A 12889-nucleotide genomic window follows, 5' to 3' on the forward strand; every position below is an offset into this window, starting at 1 on the left:
CTACTGGTCACCAGATAAATACTGAGCATTGTGCATCAAATCATAGCTGGGTAGACAAGCTTTTCTCTTCAGGAGGTTTCAATCATTTACAATGCTGCTGATTATTATGCTTCTATTTCCTGCATAGGAATAATTGTTTGGAAGACATAATCCCTGACATCTCGCATACCGCTAATAAAAATATGAACTTTGAATAAGCGGTGTGTTTTTAGGGGCAAAACATGTCAATTTTGGGAATTTTATTAGCTAGTGCATTCCTTTTGATAATGACAATATAAAAAAAAAAAGAAATGTGTGTATTGTACCATAGAGTAGAAAAAGTACCCAACCTGGTTATAAATCTGCTGCTCTAGCAGGTTGTTGTTGTTATATTTTTTTTTTCTTAAGCAGGGGTGTTATTTTGATGAATGTTATGACTGACTTTCCTTGTTTTCAGGTTTCTCTCACTCTGCATTCACATTTGGAATTGAAAGTCACATCAGCCAGTCTAACATCAATGGGACACTAGTGCCACCTGCCGCTCTTATCTCCATCCTGCAGAAAGGTTTACAGTATGTGGAAGCTGAAATCAGCATCAATGAAGTAAGTGTCTTAAATGTAAGCATGTTAACAACGATTCATTGGTGGTATCACATTGTAGTTAAATTAGCTACTGGAAGTGAGCGTGTTATATGGGTGCATGCATGTCCTGTGATATATAATGTAGAAAAGTGATGCAAGACATTATTTTGTTGAAAGTAAACTGGTTATTAATCGGTCCTTACTTATAAAAGACTTGATTTAGAATAACTAGAAAACAGAAAATGAGAGCAAGACCAGAGCAGCTGGTCAAAACCCAGGCATCAATTTAAAGCATAATTCCAACCAAAAAAAAAAAGATACAATGAATGGTCAGTTTAACCACTTAAGCCCCGGAGGATTTGGCTGCTCAAAGACCAGGCCTATTTTGCGATTCGGCACTGCGTGACTTTAATGGACAATTGCGTGGTCGTCCTTTTTTTCCCACAAACAGAGCTTTCTTTTGGTGGTATTTTGCGCTATAAACAAAAAAAGAGCGACAATTTTGAAAAAATAACAATATTTTCTTATTTTTTATATGAAATTCTCAAAAAAATTTAAAAATCTAAATTTTTGAACATTTTAGGCCAATTTGTTTTCTGCTACATATTTTTGGTAAAAAAAAATCACAATAATCGTATTTTGATTGGTTTGCGCAAAAGTTATTGCGTTTACTAACTACGGGAAAGATTTATGTCATTTTTATTGTTTTTTTTTAACTAGTAATGGCGGCGATCTGCGATTTTTTTTGCGGGACTGCGATATTGCAGCAGACAGATTGGACCCCTGACTGACATTTTTGACACTTTTGGGAGTACCAGTGACGTTACTACAGTAATCAGTGCTATAAATATGCACTGTTACTGTAAAAATGACACTGGCAGCAAAGGGGTTAACTTTATTGGTGATCAGTGGGTTAAATGTATCCCTCGGGGCGTGATTCTAACTGTGGGGGGGCATGGCTTGTGAAGTAACCACAGAGACATACGATCCTACATAGAAGGATCATATAGTCTCTGTACTTACATCAGGGAGAAAGACAGACAGCTGTGTTTACATCATCCCTCTGCCTTTCTCCCTCTCCTGCGGGAGATCGTGAGTGGCCAGCGGACATCGGAGCCACCAGTCACACGCGCGGGGATCCCAGGGGTGGGAGCGGGCCACCGGTGGCGTGCTCGCCCCCTACAGTCTTCTGGGCGAGCGACGTAGCCCTACGTCGGTTTGCCCAGGAGCGGCTGACTGCCGCAGTAAATAGTCGTGCGGCAGTCGGCAAGTGGTTAAAGATGAATCAAGAAAACCAGTTTTGCTACAATAATCAGCTTCACTCCAGAGATTTTCTCCCCATTACTTTTATTCTGACACTAGATGTCCCCAGTCTAAAAGCCAGCATTCTTCATCCCACTTGTTCTGAACCCAAGTCATCCATTAGGACAAAAATAACCTTAGCAGATTACTGTAAGGCACTGTTATAGGGGGAACAGTCAATCAGCAAACCGGAAATTCTTAGTCAGAAGTCATTTTTTTTCTCCTTTGTCATTTATGAAATAATAGTCATACTGCAATTAAGGTCACATAGGCATATGCATAGTCATGTTCAGGAAGAATTTGCAAATTGCTTAACCTAAAATAATTCTGTAGCAGTAAACGTATTAAGTTGTTGAAAGAAACATTTGCTTCTAAGCTCAGCTCTTGTAACTTTGGCCGGAGCCCTTCTAATGCATTTATGCGATAAAAACTATAACAATGACTCCTATTCCAATGTGTCAATGTTGGGGCTGATGATAGGATACAGATAAACCCAGCATGTCTGCATTCAATTCATACCTATGCCAGCACATCTAAATTAGATTATTCTAGATTATGAATGTGCGCATATGCATCATGTTTACGCTCTGATTGACTATGATAGTGTATGCAACACGACCCTGTCATCTCATCAGCAAGTTTATAAAAGACCTAGATCTGTTCTCTGTAAAATAATTTATTTTTCCTATACTTATTTGTAATTTTCAGGTTTTTATTGTTTTTGTCTCCTGACTATATTTTGTATTTGGGAAGAACGTGGGAGGTACAGAAGGTGGAGTTTATTTTGAATTAGCTATATTTATCTGTACTCATGTTTAGACATCTTGTGCTTAGTTAGTTAGTTTTCCTATTCTATTTGGCTTATGGGGGAATTGCAGTTAATAAAAAAATGTATTTAGGTACACTTGTGTAGCACACCCTCTGCAGGAGCCGCTAGTTTGCTAATACCTCTGGAGTTATTCTTCTTTCACTGAACTAAGTGATGTAATAACTCGACCACTCTGAGACACCCTTTACACAAATAAACCACACCAGTTTAAAATGACCTTGAGTATATTGAAGGTAGGTGAGTCAACAAAGACAAGGTTGTACAACTCTAATCACAACCTTGTAGTAATTTTCTAAAATGCAATGTAGTCATAAAACTGGGCCCTCCACGTTTATAACTTGACCTGTAAGAGTTTCAAGTAGCTACAAGAATGTTAAAAAAAAAGACTTCAGGGAGCTAGGCTATCTCTATCCCCCCCCCCCAGCTAGCCCAGATATATTGAGTGGCAGTGGGAAATGATGAGTCCTGGGACTGCTGAGTGGGGTGATGCACGTGTTTGTTTGGTAAGAGAGACCCCCAGGCCCAGGTTTATAGAGTGGCAGCGGTAATACCTGGGTCCTGGTCCTGCTGGGTGGAGTCACTCAGCAGGGCCAGGACCCACTTAGTGCACTGCCACTCTATACACCTGGGCTGGGGGTTCTCTCTTACCAAATAAACAAACATTTGCACCACTCAACTTAGCAGGGCCAGGATCCAGGTACTTCCTATTTAACATTACCACATTCTGCACTATTAAAGTCATCTCAGACTCTATTTAACCACATCCCTTTAAGCCACGCCCAATATTTTAGTGCCCACTTTTCACCGCGGCACACAGAACGCGCTGCTTTTTTCCCCTTTAACATGGCATAGGGGGTCCCACTTTGGATCTTGAAAGGGCCCACTGATTTCATGATACACCCTTGATTACAAGGTTAACACAATATTCATGTAGAACATTATTTTCAGTTATCTTACAGGCTCCATGGACTTAAGGACAAGATCTATTACTTTGCTTATTTATGGCAAAAAGCAATATGTTGTCATCAGGATGCAAAAATGACACTTAAATAATATACTAGTATTCTGGATGTCTATTAAAGACATCTGTAAATCATTCAAGGATATAAATCTACTTTTCAATAGAATGAACCAGCACTGCTGCCACCTCATGTGCACTCAGCTAAAATCTGCCTAAATGATGAAGACAGTATTCTGTGGAAGCTGTTACCCAAAACATGATTATCAATGAACATACTGTATATTACAGGAAATCTGACTCAGTTAAAGAAACCTTAACCCCCATCTCTTTATCCGAAATGACCCTTGAATGAATAATGTGATCCCTTTTGGGAACTTATTTAAACGTCTCATTCTGCAGTCTTACTTTTGCATGAATGTAAATATAGCTGCCTTACTGTAGCTAATCACAATTTATCATAACATGTATTCATGAAGAAATATGTAACCTCAGTAGCAGCCAATCCCCAGACCACAGCTAAAAGTCCAAAATGTGCATTGGATGTGACTTTGTATCAGTATTATAAGCAATTATACTATAATTAGATTATAAAATGTTGCATTTGTAGCACCTTACAGGTAGGTGCTAGGTAAATGCATAGTGGGCCTTGTTTGCCTAACAGCAGGGCCATGATTTCTTTTTAGCCAGGGTGTCATGACTCTCAGGTGTGTCTGCTGAAGGGGGAGTCTACCCACTGGCTCTATGAGAGGTTTCTCATAGGGCAGTGGAGGAAACCAAATCAGGGACACATTCAGGCTTGTAACTACCCCAGAAGGCAGATTCTGCCGCAGAGGATTCTGGGAGTGGGTATAGGTTTGAGGGGAGTGCATGACTCAGCATCTTTGGCGGGAAGCAGAGTCCCAGGAGGGAGAGCACGACTGTCTCTCCTCCTGTCAGAGGAAGTGGATGTCTCTGGGTGCTGCCTGAGAATCCAGAGAGTGCTGAGTTTAACTGAAGGGGATCCGGTGTGCCAAGAACCAGCGGAGAGAGAGAGAGAGAGAGGGGTCCAGTCCCAGGAAAGCCTACAAAGGTCGTGAGTACTGTGGATTGCTCCTGGGGGTCTACCTAGTGTCAGAGGGGACCGCTCCAGAGAAGTTTCTGGGATTCAAGAGTCAGCTAGCAGTAAAGGGGGTGCCTGGTTAAAGGACCCTAAAGTAGTAGAGGGGGTACCTAGGTTGAGGTCCCTGAAGTAGTAGAGGGGGTACCTGCAGCTTGGGCCCTGAAGAGTCATTGTACAGTGTGGTGTGTACCAGTTGAGCGTTGCAGCAGCACAGGAATTTACAAAAAACTACCTCAAGCCAGCGCAGGGCTGGAGGGAGCTAATTAGTGACTTTTGAGCAAAGCAGTGTCAGGAGTCAAGTGTTCTACAGTCCTGGATCTTCTGGATTAAGGTTGAGGTTCCACTTTTCAGTGTTACAGTATATCCAAGCATCAGGAAGCATTGGCTAGCGTCGGCTGGCATCAAGACAGCGCTGACAGGCACTTTCTTCTAGAAGTGTCCCAAAAATGTACCTAGGTGAGCCAGAGGAGCATCTCACTCAATCCCTTCTCCCATCCCCAAAACAAAATAAAACACACAAACCAAAGATGCCGGAATTGTCATTGTCTCAGTTCTCACACCTGGAGTTACAGCTTAAATGTGCTGGGAGTGTTACCGGTACCGATGGCAGACCCACCTCAGGCCTGGAAAACCTGCTACACATTATTAAAGGATCTGCATAAATATTGTAATGTGTAGGTTGGACAAAGTTCTACTGGTTTACTAAAACTGGAGAGTGCAAAATCTGGTGCAGCTGTGGATGCGAGCCAATCATCTTCTAACTTAAGCTTGTTCAATTCACAAAACAACCTAGAAGCTGATTGATTTCTATGCTGACCTGCATCAGATTTTGCACTCTCCAGTTTTACTAAATCAACCCTATTGTTTCTTTATATATTTTGATTGTCAGGGCAGAAATTCAACCTAATACTTGATATTATAATACTTTAATTTCCTGTACTCAATATATATAAAAATGCCATTGCATGTAGAACTTTAGGGTTTGATTTATTAAAGGCCAATAGGTTTGTTCACTTTGCAAGGAAAGCTTCACTTTGCATAGAATTACTCCCTTAGCTTAAAGCGTAACTCCACTTTTGTTGAGAAGAAAAACAGTCTCCTCTGGGTGATCTCTGTACATTTCAAGGTCTTTAACAACTGTTGTTGCAGATTCCTACCTTTAAAGAAATCATTGTTTGTTCCTCTTTGCCGCTGTACTAATGGCACTTTTCCACTGCAAGTACCGGCTAGTACCGGCTCGGCTCTACTCGGCCCTGCTTGGCCCGGTTTGCTTTTCCACTGCGGTACCGCATGGTATAGTGTCGGAACGGTTCGGTACGGTACGGTATAGGTTTGCTTTTCCACTAAAGTAGTACTAAAGTTAAGTGGGTGGGATAACAACGGGGTGGGTGTGATTCTCTGACCAATCAGTGGCTAGTAGTGACTGCATGCAAAGGATTGTGGGATATGGTACCAGTTTGGTACCTGTTGGAACCACAATCGAGTAGGTACTGTTTTTTCAGAGCCGTACTGTACCGTACCGTTCGGTTCCATGCAGTGGAAAAGCAAACCTATACCGTACCGTACCGAACCGTTCCGACCCTATACCATGCGGTACCGCAGTGGAAAAGCACAAAAGCGTGCCGAACCGGTACGGTTCCATGCAGTGGAAAAGCGCCATAAGTGGGTCTAATGGGAGTGGTTTCATAATTATCAATCAGCTGTGCAGCTGCGGGGCACTAATGGGGAAATCTGCTGGGCCTGCATCCCTAGATTTGTTCCTATTTGGAGTATCCCACCAAAAATTTAATTTTTGTTGCAAGGGATGCTAGAAATCTGACTTGTATCTGAGGAAGACTTCTGGGAAAATTGGTGAGCCAATCACACAAGCAGGAAATGATGTTTCTGGGGTGTGGTCAGTACACATTCTGTGTACAGAACAGCTCCAGGTAGCCATATTGCATTGCATTTTCAGAAAATTACAACAGCTGCAGATTGAAAAGGAAAGGTCATTTTTATTAACATTCAATCACAATATGATTTGTGTTACAATTGTATACGCTATATTGTTCTTTCTTTATTTGCTATTTTTTTTCCCCATGAAAGTGGAGTTACCCTTTACATCTCTTTCACACGGGTGATCCGATCCGCCTGTCAGTTTTTCAGGCGGACCTGATCGGATGCTGCATGCATCCCTATGGGGCAGTGGATGTCAGCAGAGACATCTTTTTCTGACACCCACTGCTATCCGATTACGATCCTGTCCGTGAAATCCAGACGGATGGAAACCCTATTTTCCATCCGTCTGGCGGATCAGATCAGATGAGAACGGACAGGCGGTCCCTTCTCATCCGATCTCCCCATAGAGGACAGCGGGGATCTGACAGCTCCGTCTCTGCACACAGAGCGGAGACGGAGCTGTCATCCGCCTTCTCAGCGGGGATCGGCAGATCGATCCCACCCGATGAGCAGAACTGACTCCGTTCCGTGTGAAAGGACCCTTAATGAATGTGGCGACATTTAAATTTGCAACGAATACCCAACTACATGCAGTCCAAAAAACTGTATTTTTTTGCTTGCGCGTGATTGGATGATGGAAATGGATGTTTACATTTCCAATGACTTCAAGTTTTCTACAGTCCTTTACTTTGGTGCGGTCGAGACAAAAAATTTGTTGCTTTCCAACTGTTCAAATCCTATTCAGGACACAGAGCTGAATGGGTCAGAGGAGAGACACATCCCCCTTCCCTGTTTGTAGTATGCAGTATCAGTTGGAGAGACATAGTTCAAACATAAGCAGCTTTTGCTGGGCTCTTTCATGAGTAAACACAGAATGCAAATACAGTGTCATGAAAGAAACTTAAAGAAAATCTCTATTTCTAAAAATAAGCTTTTATGCAACAAAAAAAATAATGTAAATGTTTAAACAAATAAATAAAACTTGACTTCATAAACAGGCATGATAGTTTTGATCAAAAGCCATGGAAAGGTGCACATTATCCTTACAAATGACACAGCTGATGACCTGTAACAGGAGATTTGCATTATGTTCTGAGTATTATTGCAGATTCAATTTATATTGTGTGAGTCATATACTGATTGTCCGCTCAGCCGGCTCTGAACGTCCTGAAATATAATAGCAATGTCACTTGAGGTGGAAAGTGATGCACAGCTGCTGGCATATGGTTTTTGTATTGTTTATAAAGTAATAGAAGGATGGAAGAGAATATGTACTGTACGGTGTCAAATCTCGAAATAATATTGTACAAGTGCACATTATATGGAATATAGAGAACATGCAAATGGTAAAGAGTTGTTTGTGCTAAAATCAAATTAGAGGGCTTCTAAATTAGTCCACATAGCTTGACTGTAACCCCCCTCAAGCAATCTGGGTGATCTATTATTAGAGTGAACCCTTGCACATCTACAGTATCTGAGTACACCCCTCACATTTTTGTAAATATTATATTATATCTTTTCATGTGACAACACTGAAGAAATGACACTTTGCTACAATGTAAAGTAGTGAGTGTACAGCTTGTATAACAGTGTAAATTTGCTGTCCCCTCAAAATAACTCAACACACAGCCATTAATGTTTAAACCGCTGGAAACAAAAGTGAGTACACCCCTAAGTTAAAATGTCCACATTGGGCCCAATTAACCATTTTCCTTCCCCGGTGTCATGTGACTCGTTAGTGTTAGAAGGTCTCAGGATGGGGAGAAGGTGTGTTAAATTTGGTGTTATCGCTCTCACTCTCTCATACTGGTCACTGGAAGTTCAACATGGCACCTCTTGGCAAAAAACTATCTGAGGATCTGAAAAAAGAATTGTTGCTCTACATAAAGATGGCCTAGGCCAGTGATGGCAAACCTAGGCACCCCAGATGTTTTGGAACTACATATTCCATGATGCTCAACTACACTGCACGGTGCATGAGCATCGTGGGAAATGTAGTTCCAAAACATCTGGGGTGCCAAGGTTCACCATCACTGGCCTAGGCTATAAGAAGATTGTCAAAACCCTGAAACTGAGCTGCCACACGGTGGCCAAGACCATACAGCAGTTCAACAGGATAGGTTCCACTCAAAACAGGCCTCACCATGCTCGACCAAAGAAGTTGAGTGCACGTGCTCAGCATCATTTCCAGAGTTTGTCTTTGGGAACTAGACGTATGAATGCTGCCAGCATTGCTGCAGAGGTTTAAGGGGTGGAAGGTTAGCCTGTCAGTGCTCAGACCATACGCCGCACACTGCATCAAATTGGTCATCCCAGAAGGAAGCCTCTTCTAAAGATGATGCACAAGAGAGCCGGCAAACAGTTTGCTGAAGACAAGCAGACTAAGGACATGGATTATTGGAACCATATACTGTGGTCTAATGAGACCAAAATAAACTTAATTGGTTCAGATGGTGCAAAGCGTATGTGGCGGCAACCAGGTGAGGAGTATAAAGACAAGTGTGTCTTGCCTACAGTCAAGCATTGTGGTGGGAGTGCCATGGTCTGGGGCTGCATGAGTGGTGCCGGCACTGGGGAGCCACAGTTCATTGAGGGAACCATGAATGCCAACATGTACTGTGACATACTGAAGCAGAGCACTATCCTCTCCCTTTGGAGACTGGGCCGCAGGGCAGTATTCCAACATGATAAATGACCCCAAACACACCTCCAAGACGACCACTGTCTTGCCAAAGAAGCTGAGGGTAAAGGTGATGAACTGGCCAAGCCTGTCTCTAGGCCTAAACCATATTGAGCATCTGTGGGACATCCTCAAACAGAAGGTGGAGGAGCGCAAGGTCTCTAATATCCACAAGCTCTGTTATGTTGTCATGAAGGAGTGGAAGAGGACTCCAGTTGCAACCTGTGAAGCTCTGGTGAACTCCATGCCCAAGAGGGTTAAGGCAGTGCTGGAAATTAATGGTGGCCACACAAAATATTGACACTTTGGGCCCAATTTGGACATTTCACTTAGGGGTGTACTCACTTTTGTTGCCAGTGGTTTAGACATTAATGGCTGTGTGTTGAGTTATTTTGAGGGGACAGCAAATTTACACTATTATACAAGCTGTACACTCACTACTTTACATTGTAGCAAAGTGTAATTTCCTCAGTGTTGTCACAGGAAAAGGTATGATAAAATATCTAAAATTATGTGAGGGGTGTACTCACTTTTGTGAGATACTGTAAATCCAGCTATAGATGGAGCAAATTTCTTTCCTCCAATCACAGGGTGCAGGAAAGAAAATAGCTCAATCCCCCAATCAACACAGTCAGTATTGATGGGGGAATCCCCCCATGGAGCTATTGTTTTCTCCTGGCAAGGAGGTGGGGAGAGCAGCCCTGTCTGGGAGAACACACAGTGATTATTGCTAGTGGCTATAGCCGCTGGTAATAATCGCATGAAAAATCTGACAGGCACCCGAGATTCGAACCATCTATGGCCAGCATAAAGGACCACACTTAATGTATGTGACCCCCAGTGAGTAATGTCTCCCAGCTTTACCCAATAAAGCCCTTTTCAACACACACAGCTTTTCATTGTGGATAAAATCATTGACCCAAAAAAACAAAAAGTAGTAGTAAAACAGCAGTCTAGTATCTACAGCTAGGTGGTAGAGTAGAGTAGCAGTAGAGTAGCAGTAAGTAAAAAATAAAGCCCCCATAATGAAGCGATGGAGAGAGACCTTGGAATCGTCTGAAGTTTATTTTAGTCTGAAGTTACAATCTGATTATACAATCCCTGTACAATCTCCTTTGGATGTAGCAGAAGATCTATGTGAAATTGTAACGTGTTGTGAGCTTAAGAGCACCCATAGAAGGTGGAAAATTTTACATGATACAGCAAAATCAAGCACCACTTGAATATTTTTGGGGTTAATTTCAAAGACCAAGCAATTGTAAATATGAAAATGTAGAAAAAAAATGTAATAGTTTAGCTAGAGTTTCCTTTTCCACAACATGTTTTATTTGTTATCTGAGAGACAAAATACTGAAGATTCTAGTAATGTGTACTTCAAAAAATATTGGGCGAATGTTTCAGTGAAGATGAGATTATTTTAAGGCGAGCCAAAGAATCTCAGCAGGAACTAGGCAAGATTCGAACCATGTATGGGCAGGCTGAGTATGCAAAGTTGATTGATTGATGAAGTTGGGTATGACCAGCCTGCCGGTATTTATGTATGATTATCACTAGCGGCTAGTATAGCCACTAGCAATAATCACTGTCTTCTCCGCTGTCAACACTCTCTGACACAACCTGTGGATGCAGGATAGAAATTTGCTCCATGTATGGCCTGCCTAAGTGAGAGAGGATTGGCCATTAATGTATAGCAGCCGTTAAAGCGTAAGTGATCTCTAACAAGGAACGTTTCATATTTGATCCCCTTTGCACTGTTCAAGGGTCTCTAAGCCCGCAAAAAAATAAACAATAAATGTGTTGCAGCTTACCTTTCCTTGGTGGTGTCTAAATTTGTTTTCTTTGACATACACTTTTGATTCCATATTTTCACTTGGTGATCCTGTTAGAAACATACTTCCTGTTCTAGGGTGACAACCATGCTGGAACTTGCTTGAATACCAAGTAAAAATAAAAGGGGGGAAAAAGTCTAATAAGCGTAAGGACTACACTTCAGCAGTACTAGCTGAATAGAAAGTGATCAAGAGGATCATGTTTATTTTAGGTACCAATCACTAAATGTAGCTATTATTAAGATGATTAGCAAAGTGTCTAGTGATGCAGGAGCTTCCAACAACGTATCAAGAAACCTAGAATGGCGTGTTCAAGCTACATAAGGCCCAAAGAGCAGAAAAAACATTTTAAAATATGAGTTTTGACCTTCCAGATGAAAATAGTCCCCCTATTGTCTATACTTAATAAAAACTATAGTCAAAATATGACCTTTTGCATTGCGGGCCTTATGGAGCTTGTACATGTCATTCTAGGTTTCTTGATACATTGTTGGAAGCTCCTGCATCAGTCAGTTTGCTAATCATTTTAATAATAGCTACATTTAGCGATTGGTACCTAAAATAAACAGATCCTCTTGATCACGTCCAGTCAGCTGGTGCTGCTGAAGTGTAGTGCTTACGCTTATTAGACTTTTATTTCTCCCTTTATTTTTACTTGGTATTCCAGCAAGTAACACAATTTCTATGAAAGTATGACAACACCTACTCACCATACTGTATCTATGGAGAAGAATGTTTTCACAGAAAACTGAAAACTATGTTAATAGATAAAAGTGCAACAGAAGTAGAGGGCACAGGAATCTATAAAGTCATGGAAAGGGTGGATTTCAATGCTACATATAAACATAAAGATTCTGTGATGTACTGATCAAGATTTTCTGTTATACTTCAAATACCCTTTTTGCAATGGTGGAGTCATTTTGTTCTTACCTTCAGAACCTCTAATTCATATGGAATACATTTTATTTTCTTTTGAAATCAACTTTTTTGAGACATAATAGAACATTTTGGTTTCTAGTAGATGTAGAATTTTGTAGTGAACAGGTTAAAAGGCAGGCTCTTTAAACCACATATTTTTTTGTCATTTACTAAATAAGGAATGTAATTGGGTTCACGGATAAAGATATAATCACATTTAAAGTAAAAAAAAAAAAGCATGTTTGCGAAAGAATACTGTTTTCTTATCAACAGCAGTACTGTAATTTTCTTATCAGTCTCCTTTTGTCTACAATGCTGTGTTTCTTTTCTAATAGCAGTTTTATAATTACTTTCCAAAGTTAAGAAAGAGAATAAGTGGGAAATGACATGAATGTACCGAAGTCCCAGAAAGGCATAATTATGTCATTTAATTTCTGTACAACATTTTCCAACAGCAAAGCTTGCATAAAAAAACACATTCTAGTAGCACAGGTACCAGCAGTGAATTGAGTATTGAAGTAGATCTGTAGGCCAAACATTTTTTTTTCATTTTGGATAGAGTAAGGAAAGGTTATAAGCCTGTAAAATTATTTTTTTGCCATCCATGTCCCATTGGAGAGATTTCCCTTCCCATAGCCAGAAAGGGTAAATCCCTCCAAAGGAAGAGAAATCACTGACCTAGGGTCACCAAAACTAGTGTCTCAAGTGTTCCCCTCTATTCCTGTTATGATGATTTTGTGATTTTCTTTCACTTTCACCTTTGGTAATGATG

General features: G+C 41.0%; 1 protein-coding gene across 1 annotated transcript in view; it reads left to right on the forward strand.

Moving 5' to 3' along the window:
• Window positions 1–12889, forward strand: part of TBL1X (transducin beta like 1 X-linked) — a 398056-nt gene that overhangs the window by 326875 nt on the left and 58292 nt on the right. The window contains exon 5 of the mRNA XM_082245440.1: window positions 437–582. Coding sequence (XP_082101566.1) covers window positions 437–582 — 146 coding nt within the window. The remainder of the gene's footprint in view (window positions 1–436; window positions 583–12889) is intronic.

This window comes from Pelophylax lessonae (genome assembly GCF_965119305.1).
Source record: "Pelophylax lessonae genome assembly, chromosome: 2".
NCBI classification, from domain to species: domain Eukaryota; kingdom Metazoa; phylum Chordata; class Amphibia; order Anura; family Ranidae; genus Pelophylax; species Pelophylax lessonae.